The sequence below is a fragment of the Pygoscelis adeliae genome, unplaced genomic scaffold, assembly GCF_000699105.1.
Source record: "Pygoscelis adeliae isolate BGI_AS28 unplaced genomic scaffold, ASM69910v1 Scaffold41, whole genome shotgun sequence".
In the NCBI taxonomy this organism is placed as follows: domain Eukaryota; kingdom Metazoa; phylum Chordata; class Aves; order Sphenisciformes; family Spheniscidae; genus Pygoscelis; species Pygoscelis adeliae.
Window position 1 is genome coordinate 3,416,517 of NW_008824373.1, and position 25,740 is coordinate 3,442,256.

Below are 25,740 nucleotides of genomic sequence, written 5' to 3' on the forward strand. Positions count from 1 at the left end.
TAAGCTTTAAATTTGAGGCATTCAGTTAACATAACCAAGTCAGTATTTTCATAATGCTACTTAATCAGCAATAAAGAATGCTCCTGTGAGCCATCATCTGGGGTTAGCAGAAAGTGGCACATGAAGTTATTATTCCCTAACAGCCTAGAGGGAGCCGCTTCTCTCTTTAATCAGCGATCTTACTTCCTTCCTACCTGTAAATTCCCTGTCATACAGTTACAAAATTATTAGAGTGCAGTGTACAGAAAAACTACATTTATGAAAGACCTACTATCTTGTATCTGCCTGGATTTCAAAAACAGGAGAGAGAACAGCACTGAACCATCTCATCCTTTTCCGAGTTTGCAGACAGACCAGGCCTAATCAGTCTGGTTAAGCCAATAATAGTTTAACATCTGGTTGGCACAAAGTCATCCAAATCTTCTCAATGAAGAAACTGTTTTTAGTGTTGTTTTACTTGTATGGCAACAGAGGACTATTTTCAGTGAGTCTGTCAAAGTGGGAGAGAGCAGCAGTAACATTTTCCTGTTCCATACAACCTGAAGATCAAAGCATTTTATAAGCGTTAAGGAATTAAGCCTCTCTGTTGATGGGATAAATAGGCAGGTAACAGTAACCAAATGTATAAATACAGAAGCTGAAATAAAGAACCGTTAAAAACAAGGCTCTAATAATCTCTGTCATACCAATTAGTATTTGAGTGTGTTGGTAATTCAAATATTTCAGCAGAGCTGCTTTTTGTAAGAAAAGATACAAACACTGTCCTGTACCTTGTCCGTGATGACCTGAGAAGTCTGTAATGAACATCTATGCGCTCCTCTGTGTTACAAGAGGACCACATAACCCCCAGTTCTGGAAAGCTTCGAAGCAATGCCAAGTTATGAAATAGGCAACTTTTACACCAGTCTCAAATTTCTCCCTATTCCATCTTTAAAAACCACACAACAAATGCTATGTATTAGCTAATGGAGAAAATGTCAAAGTACTTTTGAAGTCTCCAATTTATTCCAGTAAATACATTCAGTTGAACTGAAATAATAAATAATAAATCAACTAAACTTAGTTTCGTGCTTCATCTTTTTTCAAAAAACTGCCTGAAAAACAGTTGTCTTTGGATGTATAAGCTATTGACAGCTGCAGTCAAACTACTAGACAATAACAAAGAACCTAGTTAAAGAGAGAACTTGCATATGGGCCTGACTATTCCTATTATGCACTCTTCCACAGCTCTTTCCACATATTTCAGTCTTGCACACTTGAAATAATGGCAGATCAATAGCTGCTTCTTAATATCTTATAAAAAAAGGCAGTTTGGGCTTCAAACTGGAGGACTACCTCTGAAAGGCATCAGTAGACAAAAATATGCTTATTGAAGGGCACTGTGGATGTTGAAAACTGAACTCATACATCAAAGCAAAACTGCTTGAAAGTGGCAAAATATGATTTCCTTCTTTCCTAAGGAACCCCAAACAAGTATTTAAATCTCCATAACTGTTGTATTTGATTGCAACCTTGGTGAAAGAGAAAAAACCAGAATGAAGAGTCTGAAAAATAGAATAGATTAACGGGGGGGGGAGGGGGAGAAAAAACCCAAACACCAAAGCCCCTAACTTAAGTAATTTAGTACAGGTAATAATTTTGAAATTTCCATTGCCAAAAGAAAGATGGATAACTTTCTACAGAGCCACTAATTCATAACAAAATATCAGGGATGTCAAACCTAATGTCCTGAAATAGTAAGGAAACATTTCTAAGATTCTAAATGCAGTGAGGTATTGGTGGATTTTGAAATTTAACATATCATTCACAGTCCTCTAGAGATTTCTCTTTCTTTTCACTCTATTTCAGTAAGAAATTAATATGAACTACAGTTTAACTCTAAACACAAAAACCAACATGCCAGTCTATATCCACAATTTAACTAAATAACTTACCGAAGTCTGGCTAGAACAACCTGAAGAAAATTTAGGACCATACTCAGTTCCGCTCCTCGACAAGCAGGCAGCAGCATAGTAAAGCCATCATTTAGCAACTTTTCCTCAGAAAGGCTCAAGTAGCTGCTGGTCTCAAACACTTCTTGGACACCATCAATGTAGGTTGAAAGTAGAGTCCAGAGATTTTGTTTCTGTGTGTAGTCATTTTTAGTTACTAAAAACTCCTTTGCCTTCTCACGGAAAGCATTTGAGAGTTTCTCAGCTAGGACATTAATGTCCATGTTCTTCTCAACATAAATTAAAAGGAAAGCAAAATGGCCTCTCCAGATGAGAGCTCTCCGAGATACGGTGATGGAAGATGGAGTCAGGAAATCCAGAAGATCCAACACTCGACTCACTATATCTTCTGTCTCTGCAACAATTGCCAGCATGAGGAACAGGTTAAAAAAGTTCTGCAGCCCCACTTCCGTCAGCTCCTGCATTCTTCTCCGATGGAACTTGGAATAAATTCTACATTAAAAAAACAAACCAAACAAACCAGGAAACAGAAAGTTTCTTCAAGTATGCAATTTTCTATCGGATTGATACACTAAAATTGTGTTTTCATGCTTTTAGTTTACAGTAATCCTCTTCCAATAGCGCTCAATTTTTAAATATCCTCTTTTCCCTCCCCCCTGATACTCTTTTGGCTGGTGGAACAAACATGCTATTTCATTTTCTGCTCCCAATACAAGGTACACGTTAAGAGTTTTCAACCCCAGGTACAGCCTAACCTTTCTCCCTACCCAACCTCTAATACAAAGTTGAGCACAATGTTATGAGCAGACTCTCTCCACTTTGTCTGTGACAGGTGTCCTCCATACCATGCCCTCACATCAATCAAACTCAGCCCACGAGGGCTGCTAGGAAAGGAAGTTGCCGTGTAGCACCTCGTAGCAACAGCAAACAATTCCTGTACCCCAGCTTCTTCCCTAGAAACTCCCTCATTTCCATGTGGCACAAAGAAAATTCCAAAAAGACCAGGGACCCTCCTTTCTTTAGCTACTGATTTCTGTTCTTACGTTATACTCCCACAGCTGCTGCGATCAAAGGCTCACCCACATAACCATCATTGCAGTAAAAGGGAGAGGAAGATTTCCGGTGGAAAGCTCCTTTTCAGAATAGTGCTTCGCCAAAGTCTGTACTGGCCTGTATTGCACACCTACTGTACGGACTGCGGACTACAAATTTGGAAGAAAACAGGGAAACTGGGGCGTTTGGGAGAGAAACCTCTCTCCAGCAGGAAGATGTTAAGAAACTTTAAGCTGTATTACTTATATGACAGTGCTCGAGTCATACATTGCTGACGGTGAGAAGCACTGCTACTTCGAAACTTTAAAGTGGTTGACAAAAAGCAGAAAGCTTTTACATAGGTGTCTTTTCTGTAACCTTTGCTCAGATGTGGACTTTTAAATAAATGTCACCATTCCTACAACAGAGGAATAAGATGAACATGGCTTGCTTAACTTTTTGATTTGTGTGTTTAAAACCTTGGGTATATCCTTCACCTTCAATTTAAAGTAAGTTCCACATATAGTAGTTAAACATCCATAAATGCTGTTTTCCTATTCTGTCACCTGGAAAAATAGTTGGAAATGGTGCTGAGGTTATCAAATCTAGCCACCAAAAATTACAGCAAATCCAATTAATGTTGCTTAGTAGTAAATTACTACTGACAGGCATTTACGTTCTTCATGCATCAATTAATGCTTGGTTAGCTGCTGAAAACAGAGTTCATCCCAAAATCATAGCTGTAGGCTGTTAAATTTTGCTACTTGTGTAATTGATTTATTCAAGATAGAAATGATGAATACTGGTTGAGCAGACTGATACAGTGTATGTTGTGTATTATTATTCCCCCCCTTAAATTAGGGAAAGTAACAAGCTATAATAGCACAAAAATGTAAGTATAATTTGTTTTCAGTAAAAACAGAGCAGGCTAATTAAAATTACTAACTAAAGCAAGACACTGATTCAGCATCCAACAACATATTTGTTTCTATGTAGCTGTAGTAATTTTAAACCTGAACTTTACTGACTGTAACAACTCATGAAGTGTACACAGACATTAGATCTATTTTCCCTTTCTGATAGCCAAGATAACCCACCCTTCTTTCTTGAAAGAAACACACCGCATAGCTTTGTAAGGTGTGCATACACATGAACATTTTTTATATATTTATTACTTGCATACAAAAAGATTTTATAAATACTTCATAAAATTTTAATTAATTTTATTCTTAATAATTTTTTTTTAAAAAAATCAAAATAAAAACCCCAAACCAAAACTAATTCTGTCTTCTATATCCAGTGAAAAAAAAAATTAAGAAGTTAGCACCTGTAATGATCAGTACAATCTCATTACTATAATAAAAGTTTTAAGGATTCAGTAAACATCAGGATTTTGATTTAGAGCGTATACATATATTTTATGTTTTTTTATATCATGACTGACCATACCTCTTAATTAATATGTTTCAAAATTAAATGAAAAATTAAAACCCTCACAAAAAAAAACATTGCGAGAAATTTTGGAAACCATGAAAAAGAAAATGGAAATATAAATGAAATTGCAGGCCTAGCAAGAGCCAGTCTGCATGTTCTTGGACAACACATGGCTTACACGCAGCTCAGACAGAATTTCTGTGCTTTAATTACACTACCTGTCTGGCAATAGGGTTGTACCACTGCATAGGTTGCCAGTATACCAAATTCCTGGCCTGTGGGACAAAGTAAATCATCACAGGCTATGGATGCCAAGGTGATTCTTGGACCCAGCTCTGGAACCCTGTCACAGCCTCAGCTGGCAACAGAAACTTCAGGGAACAACTACCTTCCTCAAATGATGAACCACGCTGGATCCCTCATCCCCTTTACTTTCTTATGAGCACAGTACCCCCTCTTGTTTTGGTGTGTGGCTGGAAGGCCCATGCAGTCTGACTGACTAGACCTCTTACAACATGAGACAAACTAAATAGGAACCATACCGTCCTTTAATTTGTTTCCAAGGATGCATGCCACTGTTCTCTGCCTCTTCTTTCATCATCCGTGCCAAAATGCTGAGAAAAATGAAGTAACTGTTGCTGGAGTTGTACAGGGCGGGGATCTGCTGTTCACAACAGCAACTTTTCACCAACTCAAGCATTGACAAAGAAGTTTTACTAACATTTGCCAGACCCTTCAGACCAAGCCAAGGAACAGTAAAGCAACTGTTCTAAAAGAACAAACGAAACCAGAAAAGATGGTAAGTAACAATAAATGTTAATAAGATGCAATCCTTCACACAAACAAAAGGGCATGTTCCTACCACAACTCAAAAATTAAAAATGCATTGTAACTATGTGCAAAGTGTTTTTACAAGATCTTAAAATCAGTAGTCCTGATGAAAAATAAGAGTAAAAATATATTATAATTCATTCTATTGTGACATAACGTAATGGACCATGACATATATTTAACCATGATTTCTGAAATAAATATAGCAAATGTAGGGATACTGCCGTTGACTAGTCAGTTTTACAAAAGCGTAGCAATCGAGTTTGGCTAGACAAGAATCAGAATTAATTGCTAAAAATCGAGGACCGTCCACATGCAATTCTACATTTTTCTATATTCATCTACTTACCAGGTTCTTGCTGTAATAATCCCAGAGTATGGTGACAATAGATAGGTTCAAGTCCCAGAAACTACACAAAGTCAAACAGCACTGAAGATGCATTCGTAAGTGTTCCTCTAATACACCAGCCTTGAAAAGGGAATAAAAAGTTTATTGTAGGAGGGGAGCATCGCTTTGTCTACATGTAAACCCAATACTACCAGACTATTAAAAACAATTTCCTAATATAAAAATTATTTTTAATTATATAATGTTGAGTAAATTAATCTGCTAATACGACTAATGGACTAGAAGATAAAAGCTGACAATTGCATCCTGCAATCCAGCCAATATAATAGTTCATCATGCACCATTGCAGGCATCCACGGAGTTGTAGACACATTAAGGTAACAGCCAACTCAATATTGTGAGCCTAAGTTGAAACATGACTGCATGGTACAGAACCTCACAAAACAGTAAATGGGGCATTAGCTATACTGAATGCATGAGTCAGCTGGACGCTTAAGCCCTTCTGTCACGTAAGTCCAAAGGAAATCTCATTCACCACCGATACAGAGGGAAAGCGCAACTGTCTGAGCGCGGATGTTTTTCTTTGTAATATTGCAAACAGGAGGATCTTTTCTTTCTGAATCATGTTCCTTCTCAAATCTCGGCAACATGGCTATACTGCTAACATCCCCGACAACTCTAAATCAAGGACAAGTAAGTCTCTGAATACTGGAAAAAAACCAAACAAACAGACAGAAAACTTCCCACACCACTTTTCGAATTCATCGGTTCCAAATTTTGCACACAAAAGGAAGAAGGGTCATAGGAAAGAAAATAGGAAATTCCAAACAATTTGAACAGAGTGAAGCATTCAGGTTGTAATTGTGGGATACTGAGAGTGGGATTCATCTCATCCAGCTTTTTATGTCAGCAAAACTGGACTTGCATCGGAGCTAGGATATTAGGAGCTCCGTGCTCAGACTGAAATCACATGTTTAATCCAGCCTGTTTTAGACACCTACTTTAGGATGATAAGTATAGGATGATAAGCCCTGGAAGGGCTTTATTGTCTCCACTGACTATAAAAGTGGTTTAGTGGACCAGCTTGTGTGTAGCTGTCTTAAAGGAAGGCTTTTACACATGTAAGTCTAACACATCTCTGGGATAGCAGCGAACTTGTTCTGTGACAAGAGAAACCCCTGACCTACTTCTAGCTTTCAAATACATCTAAACACTATACAGGCCTGGAATTTCTAACCGCATAAAATAAGCTAAAGAGGAATAAAAGGGCTAAGAAATATAAAAAAGATACAGGATGAGTTTTATGACTCAAAATCATAGCCCCAGGAAGGGGAATGAAGGAAACCATGCCTCAGATAAATATTGGGAAGTTGTCCCCTTCAGTTCCAATTACAGTGCTAGGTTCTGAATTATGTCCCAAGCTCACCCAACTCAGACAACACTTAAATAAAAAAAAAAAAAAAAATTAAAAAATAAATATCACTGATACCAGGTGATGGGAAAAGATAGCATTAGGTTGTATTGGGTTTTGTTGGGGTGTTTGTTTGGGGGGTTGTTTGTTGTTGTTGTTTTAAAATAGTCTTTCATTAAGTACCTGTTACCGGAAGAACAGGACTTCTGCTCTTGCCCACAATGCTACTTCTTATGGCTTACTATGTCTTAGAGCTGCTTTTTTTTTTTCCCCGTTTTCAATGCTACACAAAGGAATTATAACTCATTAACTTATCTCTACCTGGCTATACATTCATGTGTAAAACATTGTTTGCTACACTTTATCAGAACACCGTAAACAATTACACCAATCATCTACAATAACTTCTAATCACGTCTGCCTTCTCTTCTCATGAACAATTAATGTAGGGCATATGGCTTCTAAAGTGGTATATTTCTAAAACAACTTGAACATTGAAAAGGCATTTTCAGTTGTCACAGAAAATTATATATTCAAGACATGTTTAACAACATAAGAAAAACACTGAAATAGAAAAGAAACTCTTCGAGAGACTCATTAAAAGATGTACAGAATAATAGTTCAAATAATAAAAATGCCTACAAATGAAAGGTGATACTCAAGTATTGTTTTTATATATGACATAACTGTAACTATTAAATCAGTAGTAGTCTTCCCAAAATAACAATCTTACACAAAAAAAACCAAGGGACAGAACTGCAGCCATTTTCAACAGCTGCTATTTTGTTTATGAATAAAAGCAAGAGTCTTAATATAAAACAAAAAAATGGCAGCTGAACATATCTATTTCTCTAGAGAGATCTACCCAGTTACGAAAGATGTAAAAAAAAAAAACCAACCCCAAAACACCAAACCAACCCCAAACCAAAACACACACCCTTTAGAAAAAGAATGCTTAGTCTTAAAGCTGTAGTTTGTGCATAGGATTATGTTTAGGATCTAATTCAACAAACAATGACTGCTTCAGTTAAATTAATTCAACAATAAATGTGGTATTGTGAGCAGCTTCAATTTCAACCATTATTTATCCATCCAACAATAGTTCTAGAACAGTTTCCAAAACCAAGATAGTACTGAAGGCTTTATCTCAAATTTAATATGAAAGAGTTCTCCAGACTTCAAATATCCCTGGGATTAATGGATTCTCTCATTGCTCTTTTGCTTAAAATGGTCTCCTGCACTGCTGGAAATACTATCAGAACTCTTGAGGTAGTCAGCTTTTAATTTATCGCAGAAGGGAGGAACACCAGATACTATCAAAATGATAGTACTATCTAAACATAACATTTTTCTCTTATGACCTCCTACTGTAGTAACAAAACTGGTTTCCTAGAACTCCAACAAATACTTCTGTATATCTTTTAGAGTAGAATTAAACAAAAAACATAGTGAAGGTATAACAAAATTGAGGCAGAAATAAAACAACATGAAGCATTTATTTTCTAAAATGAGAGAAGGCTAATAAGACAGACTGCTGTTAGTTCTTATGAACAAAAAAGCTTTTGATTCTCACTTACAATAAAACTTTGTAAATACAGATTCATCTTATACTGTCAATCTATAAATTTAGTCAGTTTGATGTTGCCTAGTATACAAATACACATATGTTCATATTCCTAGTACAATTTTCATTTTGTGGTACAAATGGGTCATTAGCCCCGTAACAGAAATCCAAATTACAACAGAAGTAGGGAATACCTCATGTAACTAGTTTCCCCATAAATGTCCTTTTTTGTGATACAGATGGGAGATCTTTCACACGAGCAATTGTCTTCAACTCTATCCATCAAAAATTGTAAAAAGGAGAGCAGCTTCTGGCTGAAAAACTCAGTCTGTCACCTGAAGCTGAAAGGATATATCCAAGGAAGCAGCACTCTACACTTGCCCAGGTATCCATTATTGCTCCTATCTTTATTTACAGCTCACAAATACAGTATTTTTGCCACCCATCTCCATTGGTCCCCTAACCTGAACAGCACTTTCACATCTTTTCCTTGCTCAGAAGCAGGCTGACTATAACCTTACAAAGAAGGAGTTACTACCTGGAAACAGGGCGCTGCAGCACCCCTCTGCCATGTTCACCTGGACATGGGACACCTTCCTCAGGAAGTCTGTATAACCCCCAAAATCAGGCATATGCTGCATGAAGGTGGCTCAGGCTCTCTGCTACCCGCATGAGGGCTGCCCTCTCTGTGCTGGGGATCACGATAAACTCAACAGTTTTACTGAAACTACCAAAATGCTGCAGGCTTAAAACTGGTTTGTCATTTTTGCATCCCAAGACTTAGCTGTCCTAAGGATGTTAAAGCTAACTCCAGCTTCTGCTGATTCATCATCAAAGGTGACCATTCTTTTCTCTACTTTCATAATGCTCCCTTACCCTCAAAAATCCATGTCTGCAACAATGCCTATTAAATAATCTTTTCAGAACATAGAAATTGAAGCTCACATGAAGAGAAATTAACAGTTACTGGTAGGAGAGAGATTATCAATTTACATTACAGATATATGATCTGCACCTTTTTCAGATGCTTTTGAACACAAAAAACTATGCATACTTGGTTTCATCTCCATTTCCCCTGCATCCTTTGTATATTCCCATTCTCCTCCTGAACATGTATAGTCTACAAGCTTTTGAACTTAGGGAGCAACAAGTACAAGTGGATTATGAGGTTGATGGACTTACTACGTACTAAACATGATTAGTTTTTAAGCTCCCATATACTGAAAAATTGAGTTTCTAACCACCAATTCCTGCCCTCTCTTGCAAATGAGTGATTCGACACTATCATTTCTTCTAACTTATCTTGCACAGCTATGACTGTGCATCTCTAGTATAGATAACAGAGGGTATATGCTGAAAAGGATGGCTCAGGTAGGATTTACTAACAAACTCAAGTCAAGTGGTAGTGGGCAGTATCATTAATACCGTCCTGTTGTTCATTCAAAGAGCACTATTCTCCCTTTTGCTTTTTCCTGCTTCTCCATGTTCCATTTCATTATTGACTTCTTGATATCTCATTGTGCTTCTCATTCCTACATTTTCTGGTCTCAAAAATAGTCACTCAGCAGATACTTCAGAGATACAAAAGGATAAGATAAAAGGTAAGAGTGGCCACATGAAGCTGACAGATCAACAGAGGAGATGGACATGTCTACTGGTAAAAGAAAATCTCCTTCCTAGACACTGTCAAGAAGGCTGGTCTGCAGGGATAGGAAGCAGGATGCATTTTTTAATAAAAGTACCTACATGTACTTGTGCATGCACATATAGGGACTAATGCTCTCCAAGGACCATTTCCTACAAGCAGCTAACTCCATAATGCAAGAAAAAAATAATGAACAAATTAAAAAAAAAAAAGGAAATAAACTAGATGGCTTTTTCGACAGTCAGTAATAGTTGCAAACATATACTTGGCAAATGAGGGTTTGTTTTAATTCCAACAGTGGTTGCCTTTGGAAATTAAAACAGATCTTTGCCTCTTATTACTGTGTCATGATTGACTCATTATTCAAATCTTCTGAACTTGGCCACCTAGCTGCCTTTCTAAACTGTCTACAATTCAATACTTGTTTAATAGAAGCATCAAAAAGCTGTAAATTTTACATATATTCGACTTGAGTAATCTTTATTCAAAATAATAAGCATTCACAAGAAAAGAGGAATATTTTGAAGAAAAACATTAACTACAAGTGTCCTTTTACTATTTCTCAGGTTGCCAACATACAGAAGATGCAACACAGGAAGGTGGCTAATAAGCTACTCACAGTTTTTATGCCTCTTATCTCATCTAAATCTCGCCAGTTTCTCACACAGAATGGTAAGTATCCAATAAGTGATGTCATTACTGTAGTTTTAATGTATATGCACAGTGTATGTATTCAGTTACATACTGTGAAATCATTCAAAAAGAGTTAACCTTTTAAGCTGGAAGACTACAATATCCAATGTTAGAATTTATGTATAGCATGATTTTTCAACTTTTTAATACCCTATCTATTGTTTCAACTATCCTAACAACTACAAATATCTTTTTGTAAAAACTGTAGTTGTAACAAGTATTGTTCCATACTCCAGCTTCAACCATAGCTGTTGCTACTGCATGAGCAAGGCAGTAATAATAAAAAGAGAACTGATTCCTCTTCTGCTTTCAACAGTAGAACTTTGCAGGATTTTTTTTTATTTCATCTGAGACCAAATACAAAAATAAACATGTTTATTCTCGTCTTAAGCGTACACAAATTAAAGACATTATTTTTATAGGTGTTGCTGATACAGCATTTGCAATTTGTACCATGCAACTTCAGAACAAATTTACAGAGCTGCAACATAACATATTTAAAAACGTGATGAACAGCATATTTAAAAGCATTTTAAAAGGAGGTCAGTTCTGACCTCTGGGCCATGAAGCACTGCATTAACAGTTCTGCAGAAAGAAAAATGATAAGGTATGAAATGAGTGCTCAGAAACTAGAACCTTATCAGTAAGAGTTTGATTCAAGCCTGTAAGACAAATTGCTCAGCAAGGCAAGTCACCTTCCTGCTGTGATGAGGATATAGCTGAATTTTCAATGCAACTGACTATCTCCCTCATCATGTCTCCTCAACTTGATATCCTTACATTCAGTATCTGGTTTACATTTTCTAAGCATCCAGTTCTTATTCTGAATACATCTTGTCTGAGTAGCCATATACCTACCCTTCCAAGATAATTATCTTCTTCCTTTATCTGACAATTTAGCATCAAGCACAACCACTTTAAAGCAAGTGTAACTGCTAACAAGGAGGGAACTATATACTGCCATAGTTCAGCTATGTCAAGGATGTTCATTTACCTGTGATAAAAACACTAGAATTCCAAAAATACACTTGTTAGTCGGACTTTGTTTCATGCACTGTCTTTTCCTGAAAGCATCCCTGACACTTTCCTTGTTCATTATTTCTTCCTTTACACACTTACTTGAGCATCAGTGGATTTTTTAAGGAGTTCTTCCACAAATTTCCAATTGGATTCCTTCCGTTTCTGAAAAATAATGATTATCAGCATGAAATAGCATTTGTATTTCTCACAGGAATCATTCTGTAATAACATGAAAATAAGCAGGCAAGAGATTTCCAGAAATATTTCATTTCATGACAGCATATTATAGTCATCACTGAAAACAGCTTTTTTGTTTTATGAATGTAATTGATATCTGTCTTAAAAATTAGGCCTCAAAAACAAATAAAGAGCTGAAAATAAAGAGTATGCAATTTAAACTGGTTTAAGTGACTCATTTGCAATCCCAACCTTCACTTTTAGTAAAGAAGCAAAACCTTCAGGCATTTTTGATTAGTACAAGCAGTATGTCTTACAATTTCCTTCTTGAACATTCTGTAAAAAGGAAGATATAAGGGGTAAGAAGGAGGAAAATGCACAATCTCACCTTTTCTTGTTTTTTCCTTTTCAATGAAAAAACCCCACTTCTAACTCATTTTTCCCAGGCCATACATTAAGGATTGTTTTGGCCAATTCAGTAAGGAATTGGCCAGATAGTAATGGCCTATATAGATAAAGATACAGGGTAGGTCAAATGTGGTCCATAATTCATATTCTTAAGCTTGGGAAGACAGATAACTATCCACTTGAATGAACTAGACCGTGCTAGTGAAGTAAGAGTTGCATGGCAAAGTATATTAAAAAGGAAGAGGAAAAAAATCTATTTAGGCAAAGTGGGAAAGAAAAGGGTGTAAGGTTTTGCAACTAAGGCTATTTCCCAGGAAAAAAATAAAAGGCAACCAAGCCAACGTGCTTACAATTCTAGGAGGTCCAAAACTAATCTGTTACACTCAGCTATGTATATAGCTTGTGTAGATGACTAGATGTGTGAACATAGTACTTTCATCATTGTCCTGCCTTGCTCATTCCCTCCACTATCACAACTGTTAAGCCTTGTAAATCATTCTGCAGATATCTGTCCTTTAAAAGTCTGTAGAGAGACTTACAATAAAGAGCATCTTATGCTTTGGTAGTTGAAATATAACTACTTTCCAGCAGCAACATCATCATGCTCCATCCTCCTTTGCTACTGACTACACTACTTAATGCTGTGACTTGGTGACAATTCCACACAGAACTCCAGAGAGTACCAAGAGAATTTTAAAGATGAACTCTTTTTTAAAGATGCACTAATACTTATGTAACACAATTTGACTACTTGGTGGCTTTACATTTTTGCACAACAAGAAAATGAGAATTCTGAAAGATTGCCGATGGTAGCAAGTTGCAGTCTGTAGACTGTTTATGGAACAAATATGAATGAAAGGACAGATTTGCAGAAAGTTACACTAAAGCTGTGATTTCACGATTCAGGAACTTGAGCAGTATCAATTAAGGAGTTCCCACTGCTTTTCCTCATGCTACCTGCTGCTCTTCCTGCCCTCACAGCTGTGGTGTGCCACTGCTCAGTTGTTCTGGTATTTCTGTTTGTGGGACACAGTGTGAACCAGATCAGTGAACCGACCCAGAGCTTTAGGAGAGAAAGAAAGAATGAAAAAGGGAGGAGGGCCCGACCTAGGTCATAGAATAGGGACACAATTAATTGTGCCAGAACAGCAGAGGGCATATCATGCCTAGGGTGGTAAACAGGACTTCTTAAGCTGTTATTGATGCCAAAGCCTTTGTATTGTGAAACCAGAGCTAGCATCCTGTCAGAAGGAGAGGCTACTGCATCAACAAGTAGCCAAGGAGTAAAGGCAGTGCTTCAATAATGAGTAAAACCCAGGAAGTGTGCAGTCAGCATTCCCAGACAGTTCTGGCTAGTATTTACATCAGATTTTTATTTTGACTGCTGTATTTTAGAGCTTGATGTTATGTGAATAGCTACACACTGGCATGGTCCTACTGCAGACTCCAGGTAAAGCTAATCAACTGCTCAAAAGCCAGATTTATCAGAGATGAGTAGATATTAGAGAGACATGCTAAATGGCTATGAGACCACTGAATGTCTGGATCAGCCTGCTCAGAACATGCTTTTAGCACTCCCATAGTCCAAGGACACATGATTTATACAAAAGGTGTTTATTGCCAAAGTTCCAGCTCATCTGCAGTATGCAGATCACCTTACAAGAAGATCCTGGAGTAATCTAGGGCAAACTCCTGACAGCAACTGGAATTGATTACAAGAGTGCACCCAGGTTCAGCCCAAACTCAGGAAAGAATGATACCAACCACCTGCTGCGCTCTTTTTTTTAGCCTCAATTGTCTCTATCTTTTAACAGGCTTGTTTCATTCAAATCCCACTAAATTTACATCCTAACAGTATTCCCTGCTACACTGGCAATATGGCATGGCAACTGTTTACAATCCATCCTTGTCAGAGAATACATAACAATCTACATCACTTACTCCAAACCTGCTGGCTTACAACATCTTCCCTCCACCCGCAAAGAGTCCTAAAATCAACAGAACCTGGAGACCTTACGGTGCATAAAAGTACTGCTAAAACCAAAAACTTGAGCTGAGACCCTTTGGGTTCACAGGAAGAAACTTTTGCAAGGACTAACAGCTGACTACCTGGAAGAGCCATACTAGGCTTCTCAGCTGGATGTCTATGTTTGCATATCTTGCCATGTAGTTATTTCAGATTATTCTATTCAAAGGCAAGAATTCTTAGCCCCAAGTAATTCTGCCTATATTTCCCTAGCCCACAGTATATTGAAATTGACCCCTGCAACGTTCAGAAGTAGCAAATTTTCTCATCAGGTCCTATTTGGTTCTTAAATGTACAAATCCTGCTTTTCAGAAGAGTGAAGTGGGACCTGAATGGGGGGTTATGGAAAGAGACATGTACTGAACATCCTTCAGAATAGACTCTAGAAACCTGGTCAAAATGTTCTAGTTTAAAAAAATGGTTTCATGTGTATGAAATATATATTCAATATGTATGAATCATTGCATATTTGAAATTACATTATATGAGCTAAAGGGGAAAAAATAAAAAGAAGCAAGTCTGAAACCTATTTAGAATTTTAAAAGCTTTCATAATAACCTCAAGGCCATGCAGACCACATTAAAAAATTGAAAATCTTCCACAAATGACATAGGCTTAGAGGCAATTTTTGCTACAGAGCACATGAATAACTATCATTATGACACATCATCCTCCCACCTCTGATCACAGTTAATTAAAAGAAAGCATGTGTCATGAAGCTATCACATCAGATGTTTAACCAACAAAACAGGACTACATTGAGCCCTGATGTAATTCCACTGACTTCACAAATTTATATCACGGACTATTTTATCTTACAATGTTCAAAGAATGTTTGAGGTTGTCATTCGGGATGGGGGAACCTAAAGAAATGGTTACCATCAACTATCTATGGAAGATTACATTCTTGTGGTGTGTGAAAAGCCACTGTTGTTACTGATAGATTTTTTGTAAGCACCCATGGCACTTAAGAGAACAGGGATCCCTGGACAAATGCACAGCCACGCTCAGAGAAATGCGACGCACAGCTAACAGTTTGAAAATAAAGACTACTGGAAACATCAAGAGGAGCGTGCACAGGATGGTCTCATGATTTACAAATCAAGACTTGGAAATTCTCTTCTCCCAGGTGGGCTCTAAGGAAAAAATACTATTTAATCTTGGGCAAGTCACTTCCTGTTACTGCATCTCAGATTCCTACTTTAAGAACAACAGGAATCCTTTTTTCCATTCTACATCTGTTTGGCTTATTTAAATAATACAGTGCCTGGGGCAAAAAATATCTCTCACGAGGCTAAATACATAGTATGTCTCAGTATGAGAGACAGGGAAAAAACCCAATGATCAAAGTAAACAGTATCACTGCATTTTGATTAGGGCATAAAATATAAGAAAGCCAGGATAAATGTCTGCTTCACACTGGTTTCTGTATTCAACCTGGGAATAACCTTTTCTCTCCATCTAAGTTCCTCTAATAAGCAGGGAGTGTAGTAATTCTATCTTCCCAATGTCCCTCTGAAATGCACTATGGACTGTAGTCCTCCCCCACTAATGGGGCAAAAGCAAGGGAAGCTTGAGACAACCTTCAGTGTAACAATCAGATGAGGTCTGCAATTTTACACTTTATGAATGTTTAAGAAGTTGCTTCATTTTGCCATGGTATTATTAGAAAAAACTGAACCACATGATAATGAGCAGCCTGCCATGGGATCCTAAAGGATCTGTCAACCCATAAGCAGCAGAAGCATAAGCATCCCACATTCATGAAGTCCTCTAGTCACCAGAAATGGTCATGAGTTTTTCAACTAAGTATTCAAGCACTGAGTTACCACACCTTCCCTATCTTTTTTTTTTTTTTTTTTGACAAATCAGGTAATTTGCAAAATAAAAATGAATGAACGTAATTCTTACTTTTATTAAAAAGTCTCATTTTACTTCAGATTAAAAGCATTCACAGAAGTTCAACATTTTTCATTCCTTCTCTGTTTATATACTAATGCTTTTAGAGATGTAAAGATGAAGGGGGGGATTTTAAGTTATCAAAACAAATTGATCAACTGATGTGATCAGACTCTTCCCTCTTTACAGATCTGCAGTTCACAAACAAGTTTCAAGGTTTTTGTCCTAAGTCAGGACAGGAAATCATGGTAAAGATTTTAACAGAAAAAGGGTTGGACCTTTCCAGTTTTAATACACGCTATTAAATTACAAATAATAAAAGACACTTCACAAGAAAGGGCAATTAAGCCCAATTGTGGAAGAAGCCATATAGAGCTGATGCTTGGCAAACCAGGGAATATAAGCAATCCAGCTGAAATGTAAACAAAAAAAACCCCCACACACAACTACAATGAGGCAAAAGATAAAAGAACAGAAGGACAGATGACAGAAGATAGCATGACCTGATTCTCCTTAGTGCCAAAAACACTATCAGACAAAAAAACCCTAGATTTCTGAGTCTTCAGCTATCTCTTTGGCTTCTAGTCAGCTCTCTCTATAATCAATTAAGAAAAATTGGTAGCTTTCATACCTCACAAAATGGTTGAATTTCCTCAGCAAGTGCCTATTTCCTTCCCCGTTAATGATTAGAAACTTAAAAAAAAACTAGGCAGAATGAATCTCAGAGTAAGACTGAAAGAAGGGCCAGGGTTTACATGACCCCAAAACTGCAGAAAACTGCAGTGAGGTCCATGAAGGAATTTGATGCATCAGTACCAAGTATGGCCCTACATACGTCTTACAGGTGTAGGAATGGCACGTGCAAGTCCCATCTAGGCCCCTTACAGAATGCATGGTAATGTCAAGTCCCTCACAATGAGATTCACAGACAAGAACCTGATTAATTGGGGACTAGCCTGCTCTAGCCAGTAGGAAAACCTTAGGCCATCTTCTAAAAGCAAATGTCTTGCAACTTAGTGCCAGAACTTCCTAAACTGAAGCTTGAATTCAACAGTTATAGACAGTGTCTATTGGTACCACACCAACACAGAAAATTAAGCTGTATACACAAATATATATGCACCTCATCATGCCATTGCTGTGATGCAAAGGGAATGCAATTAGACAGACTGCAATTTATCCAGAGCAGAGCTACCACTTTAAAAAAAAAAAAAGTGGCATTAACAATTATAAACCTCAAACATTGACTGTGTTATTTCATATGGTACCATCTAATGTGTTCAGTTCCTAAAACAACAAACGCAGTGAAGCATTTATGCTGCAGGCAGACAGTCTTAAAACGTATGCTACGTCATTAAGTATATGTGCTACTAACTAGTTGGGATATTTCAAGTTTCCTTAATACAGTAATCTACTGAATATCTAGTGTATAACATGGATACATCAGGGGCTCCTGGAATGTTTACTGACTTGTACAAAGCACACCTTAACACCACCAACCTTAGAGGACCTTTTTTTAAGGAGTATGAGAATTCCTGTATTACAACATGAATTGTTTTCTGTCAACAAAAATAACCAAAGTTAGAGACCTAAATACATTATAATAACTTTTAGGTACTTAGAAAAAAGCATACCCACCTTTTCATCTAGATTTCCATTACGGTCAAACTGGTAGAGTGATGCCAGATGAGTAATAATCCACCAGCTAAAACTCAATGGGTCTTTACACTGAATTGTTTCAAAACCAGACATCCTTTCAGAACTACTTGGCCTTTCAAAGATATTCTTTAGAGTTTTGTTCACCAAGCTCCAGAAACACTGTAGAAAATGCAAAAGTAAATTTTACTTTAGAATGTCCTCTCTCAAATGCCAGTAGAAAGCAATGTGAAAGGACAAGCTTTGGTCACAAGGAAGAACATGGTGTGATACTTTACAGGCAAAATTACAATCTGATGAAAAGACGATCTGCAGACAGGATGGTGCACCAACACTCACACGAGAGAGATTAGAGTTCTTTAATGAAAACTTTTTATAACAGATTTTTGAAAAACTTTTAGTGCCAGACTAACCTAACCAAGAGGAATTTAGTAGTAGATGGTAGAGAATCAGTCTGAAAGACAGCAAACAGGTTCAAATTCCCTGTTTTATTTCAAGTCTGTTCCAACACTGACAAACTGATTAATTCTCTTTGGCTCAGATCCCTGTCTATACCACAGTATTACTTCTTCTTACAGCCTGTGACTATCTTCCCTAATTATACAGAAACATTCTGGGACTTCTTTGTACCTGTATTTCACCCACCTTAGCTGGGTCCTCATCCTAACATGCTTCAAAGTGCTAGTGAAAACACTTAACACTAACAAAGTCTCACTTGTGTTGCCCACCTTTACATCTGTTGTCATTAATGAGTAAACAGCTATCAGTACAAACACTCTCCTGTGAAGTACTTCATTCTACACTAAGTGAACAGTACTCATTGCACAGATGACAGCTTTGGTTTTTATAAAGATTATTTCAGAAAACTTTCAAAGGATTTTGACACTTCTTAATATTCAGAGAAACATCAGCTCAATTCTAACCAGCAGTCAAGAAAGAAAAATCAAAACACTAGAAAATACTAGCAAAGGAAAAGAAAAAAATAGAAAACATCATTATGCAATGTATAAAATCATATGGCCACCTGACCCATACTTGGAATACTGCATGCAATCCTGGTACTCTGCTATTCGAAATAGGATGTAATAGTATGGACAAAGGTTCAGAGAAGGGTGACAAAGATGACCACAGGTAGAGAACGGCGCCTGTAAAAAGAATGACTGAATACAGTAAGACTCTTCAGCCTAGAAAAGGCAGCGGGTAGGAGATATCAGGAAAAAAAAAAACCCCAAAAACAAAGAGGCATATAAAGTCATATTGGTATAAGGAAGGAGAACAGGTAGTGATTGGGTCTTCCAATAAAAGTATAAGGGAGCATCAAAAGAAGTCAGCAACTACAAGATTCAAAAACAAAAACCAGGTTGTTCTTGTATAGCTAGTTACGGTACGGGTATCAAAGACAGAAACATGGGCTAGATGGATCATTGGTCTGACTGTACCTGTGTTTCTAATGCCTGGAGATGAATCACTGCATGACATAACACATAAATTGCAAAAAAAAAAAAAAAATTTTTAAAAAATGGGTAAAGATGGTTTCTTTTCTTTTGCTCTACCATACAACTTTCCTTTGCCTTGCCTTCCTTAGCACAAGGAGCACTCCTTATCAGGTAATAACCAAATAGTACATTGCAAACCTAGAGTCAGGACTTGATGCACATTCAAGACGGCAGCCTAAAGCATCAGTTAGCATGCAGTCCTCCTAAAGCAAATATGAAGTTCAGTTCTATCATCAGGTATGCGAACTAGTGCGTTCATGGCAATTCGGGAACATTTGGAGACTGTATTGCATATGTAACATGCATGCATATGTAACAGTATTCTTCCACTACCTCTGTGTGAGACCCTTTATTTCTGTGGTCCAGCAGCTGAATAAGTAGAATCCATAATTCTTTAATGCAGGTACAGGGATAGTGGTGACTAATAAGAGCCTCAGAAGGTCTCACCTGAAAGAGAATATGCAATACAATTATTCAGAGAAGTGTTATTTTTGAAATTGCATTTTATATACCAATATTTTCTCTGGTTTTGGTTGTGTAGGGTTGTTTTGCAGTTAAATAATATAGCTACAATTACATATTGGAAAGTGCATTATTTCATTAACATCCAAAATATATATCTCATACAAGAAACACTATTCCCTAATTCTACATAAGTTACAGGTTGTGCTATTTCTTAGTTTCTTCTGAGCCACTTTCAAACATTATTTAATCAAATAAAAATGGGATTCTGGGGCCTAAATGAAAAGGAATTGCAATAAATACTGATTCATTGTCTGACAGTAGGGAAAAGAGAAAATGATTGATTAGATTTTCTTGATGTTCTTAGGAAGATAAGAAAAAGATTTCAAATGATTTAATAGCTATTATTGTTGTTATTTTTAACTGAAAAATCCTTAATGACTAGGCATAATGCTAGTAGAATGTGTTTTTGTTGGCATGAGGATGTTAATGTTCCCACAACGTTTCACAAAATCTGCTTTTCGGTAAATTTACTGCAAGGCATTCTTTTAATATGCAGAAAACAGCATATTTCAAGTCATGTACGTTACTTGATTACTATTCCATATTTAACAAAATTCAGTCAGACTGATGCATTTCAAATGCAAAGTAGTCGTCTTGTGATTCATCTTTCAGTTTTACATTCCCTGAATTGTGAAATAAAATAAGCAAAACAGCAAAAGGAAGTGCTAAATACATAAAAATTCTCTGTACGCTTTAATGTTTTTAAGACCTACCAGCACTGTATTTGAAATAATCATAGTATAGTCAAAACTTTACTTACTGTGTCTTAGGACCTATGAACCACTGAACTGTATTCAGAGGTGGTAAAAATAGTGAGAAAAGCTTTGCTTAAATAGCATAATTCAGCACATTTTACCTTCAGCAAGGACACAATGGCAGAAATGTAGAAAGAAAAGAGGTGAGACAAAGCAGCTCATACTCAATTTATCCCTAAACAATGAAGAGTCCAAGTTTAAATAATCAATCTACACCCCTCTAAAGCAACTAGAGGGGAATGGGCACCTACAGAGACTAATTCATCTAACTCATTGCAGGAGAAAGAACTGTTGCTATCTTTCCCTGACAATAAAAAGAACCAAGGGTGACTAGCTTAGCCAACTAACCCCCAGACACCTAGATCTGATGAGATGAACCCTGAATTTTTATACCCTCATGCTCTTCCTGACCCATTCATGCACAACTGTTCTTGAATCACACTGGTATTTAAAATAATTTCTGAATTTGGAAACCTAATTGTGTAAGTCAAAAATTAAAACAAAATACACAATGCCAGTGACAGCAGTAGCTGTGTGAAAGAGACATTACAGAAGTGGGAGTGAATGACTAAAAACCACACTCTCACAATTAGGAGAACAAGTATATCACCAATAGTTTCAAATCTGTATAATATTCTATAAGGATACAGGTTTTTTATTTACCATCCACCTTTAGAATAATACATTTACAACTACTTCATACAGCTCCAAATCAGGTTTAAATACTGAACACTTAATTATAAATATGAATTTATATGTATTTATAGAAGTGTGACACATAATTTGTTTTTCTCTCTCTCTAAAGAACCCTGCTTGCCCTATGAAATTGCTGGGTGGACCCTGACAATTGATTTAAGAACATGATGAGGTCAAGACTGAAATATCTAAAAAAATTCTATTATTCACATTCCACATATGCTGTTCAGAGTTTTTCATGTGCCTATGCCTCCTCACACTTTTAGTTAAAGATCTGTTACGGGAATCTCTCAACAACCTGAATTAATCTTATGTAAATATTATCTTGAGAATAAACATCAGTGTGACCACTAAAGTCCATTGAAAAATTCATTACTTAACTAACTTCCCAAAACTGAAGCGCCTCAAAAATACTCTGGTTATGACTCATCACCAAAGAGCAAAACAGATCCCTCAGAAAGGAGCAGCCTACTTATTACAGATGCACTGTAACACTGGAGGATTTTATGGAAGTATTAGGTACTCAGACTATCTTACAAGTGAGATTTCAAGCCTTTTACATGGAGTACCAGTTGTTGCAGCAACTAGGTTTCTTCATCTACTACTTGCATCTACTACTGTGCTCTTCTACAAGACAGCATGATTGCTTCCACAGGAGATGTGCAGTATCCATCCAGGATAGAGTTTGGCTAGTAGTGCCAAAGCAAGACACCATAACAGATATTGGTTAGACTAAGGGTAACATTGTTTTCTTCAGAGATAGTCTGGATTTCCTCTTGCAATATCCTGAGTTCAGTATCTTGGTAAGAATGGTTATAAGCTCAAATTGTGGTACTGTTGGGACAATAGAGCTCTGGTGCCAGAGATGTGCTGCTGAAAACAGAAAGATATCCAAGGTTATATATTTCTCTGCCAAATGTATCTCAGAGCACAATGGGTTCAGTACATGATGCAAGTCAAGCTTCTTGATACCAGAGCTGCCTAAGAAACAAATCTGAAAATACGAGTCTGGAGGATTAGAGTTTATGTCCCTCCTTCCAAGGATACCCACAAATGTTAGGAGCTGCACCTCTGAATATTCTCAGCCAAAAGCTTAATGACATGTTTTAGTGATGAGCTGACAGTGTCATCTATTATGGGTATCAGTTGTATTTTCAACATTTTGAAGGGATGTTATTTCCATTACTGGATTATAGCAATGAATGCATACTAGAGGAGGCACCAGCTGAAGAGACGTTATCCAGCTCAAGTGCAAGCTCTACTTCAGAAGTGAATCTCAAATAGAACTAGTTCAAGCTGTGTGGCCCAAGCCTAGGGAGAGCTGAAGAAAAAGCAGTGGCAAAACAGTCTTCCCTGTTTGTAATGTGGCTCTGTGGAAGTAGGATGAATCTGTCATTTTAACATCTGACATTTCAAAGCCGACCATCAAGCGCAATGGTCAACAAATACTATTTGAATCTTACTTTAAAAAAATTACTCTCATCTATTTGCCTTTTGACGACAGAGAAGGTTGCAGTATTATCTGATAATTTAATAGATCAAAACTGATTTTAAAAGGTAACAGAGTTCTCTACAGAAAGATAGTTTAAAAGAACAGTTATCAAATGCTAGTACAGCCACCCCCCACACCCCCAACAGTAATATGAAAGAAGGGGGACTCCATTTTTCATGTCTTTGTACTAGGAAAACATAAATTATACGGTGGTCACTTCTACTTATTCTCAGAGTTCAGTCCTGTGCTCATGGATCACACATGCCCATCTAAAGCAGGTTTCACAATGACACAGTCAAAGATTACGCAGTTCTTTTACTAGTTGCTATATGGATCTATTATGACTTTCTAACTTTGGAGTGCTCAAAACAATTGAGAAAAACACTGTGGGAAGGGAAGGGCAGGGCAGGGCAGGGCAAGTTTTCCCTTGACAAACGTAAAAGCGCTATAACAGAAATATGAGGTTGCGGAAATAGGAGCAGTGCAACAATAAACTGTAATACGACATTCTGTAAGTGTCCAGTTAGCTTACTGCCAGGATTACAGTTATTCTCTTTTTGTTCCTGTTGAGAGAGTTCGAAAAGATTTTTTTTTTTTTTTTGCATTTATAGCTCTAAACCTTTTAGTCTGTGCCATGTTTGGCATTAAACCTGGAACACTGAACTTAGGAAATGTGGCACTCACTTCTGCTCTGTACACAGTGCATTTCAATATTACTCTCTCATTCAACTACCAGATGGTCATGAATAAATATAACACAATTTGAGCTCCTAACAAATAACACTCTTTAAAACATGGAGATATGAAGCCATACATAACATTTAAAACTTAGCAGTAAGAAGTCATCTATGCATTGGTGCAATATCTAATTCATATGGTTCCCAATACAAGCATCTAACTGCCCGTGTCCTATATAAAGAAAAAAAGTTACCTTTATGTACTTGTTGATGGACAAGCTTATTAAATCAGAAATGAGATTTCCACAGTGTGTTTCAAATAAACTGATACTGGTTAAATTCTCTCCGGTTAGGTTTATGAAATGGTTAGCATATACAACTTGTCCTAAAAGACAAAAGAAAATTAGACCTATTTAGTCCTGGGTTTGGCTGTAGGAATACAAGACAGATAGGAATTTTTTTTCTATTCTACATATTTTAGGATTGGTTTGTTGAGCTGTATGTAATTTTAATTTACAGACTCATTTGGAAAAGTTCATCCATTCTAAGTTCAAGCTAGTCCCTTCATTATTACACTGAAGGCTGGTATTATTCTGGTTGACAGTAAAATAGTTTGGCACTTTACAGCCTTTTATTGGCACAGTTTTTGCAGTGGAATAAAGATTTATTTATCTGCAAGTTCCTCTTTGTCACATGCCAGTGCGCATGTTCTGAAATCATGACATGTTTTGCAGATATGCAAGTTGATGACAAACAATTCTGGAGAGGTCTAACACTTTCCTTTGGATGTGTTGATGTAAAAAGCTGGCATAATCATATTCCAACTTGAGCATTTGTAGACATTAACACAGATAAAATGGTAAAGTTAAGAGACTGTAAGATCTTATTCCACAAGCTTTTCAACAGTACAACTCCCCTGACATGAGTGGAACAGAAGATATGTAGAACGACCCTGTATTTTATTCTTGGAAATGCAGGGTGAGGCCCTGAACCCACTATCCTGCCATTGGTCTCAGCAGTGTGAAGTTTCTACTCAGCATAATTTACAGAACGAGATGAGAACCTAAGAAATTCTACAAGGCACATAAGAATACAAGACAAGATAATATATGCAGAGATACTACTGTCTTGACTAGTAAATTTTGTTGTTAAAAAGCACAAGCTTTCTCTTGTGAAAATGGATTACTGCATTATTACTTAGAACTTTATCTAGAAATAAATACAGAATTCTGGACAATAAACTGCCTCTAACAGTTTTTCCCATCCTTTCTCCAAAAGGCCCCAAAAAAGGAAAACAGGTTATCCCATAATGGATCATAAAAGAAACTCAGAATTATAGAACAAACAGCCAACCCACACATTATCCAGTAACACGGACATGCAGAAACAGTGAAGATGCATTAATCCAAGCAAGGCTGTGTTGTGACTGCACTCAGAGCAGGTGAAAGCTAATCCAAGAGTTCAGATTCAGCACCAGTTACCTGGGCTAAACATATAGTGCATTCTTTCTAGACCTCAACGTTACTCCAACTTTTGCAATTCCTGAATGGAACTTATATTGGTAATTTATAATGGGGGGGGGGAGAGGGCAGGGGGCGGGCGGTTGTAGTGACATAATGATTATAAACCACAAAAATGTATTTTCTTCTATTTTGCTAGCATGGACATGGACAACAGATATAATTCTCACAAAGCAAATAAAGTTCTCTTCTGTATTTTAACAATTCTTCTTCAGTAAAATGAACTACTTCGAATATGGGTTCTTCAATTGCATTCTATGACCTTTTTTATCTAGCTTCTATGAACGGCTTACTCTTATCAATCTACTTTTTGCCCTTTTAAAGCCTTTTTTTTTTTAATAAAAAAAGCTATCGCCTTGCCCTTTTCTTGCTGTACTTTTACAAGCTCCTCTGACTGAAGCTTCTTTTGCCCAGTATTTTCTTGGTGTCGCATATGATTAACAATACAAATTCTCTGTTCTGAGAGTCTTTGTTCTGGTCCA

The 25,740-nt window shown here is 37.0% G+C and overlaps 1 protein-coding gene across 1 annotated transcript in view; it reads right to left on the reverse strand.

The window, feature by feature from the left end:
* The window catches only part of MMS22L (MMS22-like, DNA repair protein), a 131,946-nt gene that overhangs the window by 68,359 nt on the left and 37,847 nt on the right, over nt 1-25,740 (reverse strand). Inside the window, exons 8-14 of the mRNA XM_009320166.1 lie at nt 23,993-24,123; nt 19,927-20,040; nt 18,080-18,259; nt 12,031-12,093; nt 5,599-5,718; nt 4,961-5,187; nt 1,935-2,444 (exon numbers count right to left, since the gene is read on the reverse strand). Coding sequence (XP_009318441.1) covers nt 1,935-2,444; nt 4,961-5,187; nt 5,599-5,718; nt 12,031-12,093; nt 18,080-18,259; nt 19,927-20,040; nt 23,993-24,123 — 1,345 coding nt within the window. The remainder of the gene's footprint in view (nt 1-1,934; nt 2,445-4,960; nt 5,188-5,598; nt 5,719-12,030; nt 12,094-18,079; nt 18,260-19,926; nt 20,041-23,992; nt 24,124-25,740) is intronic.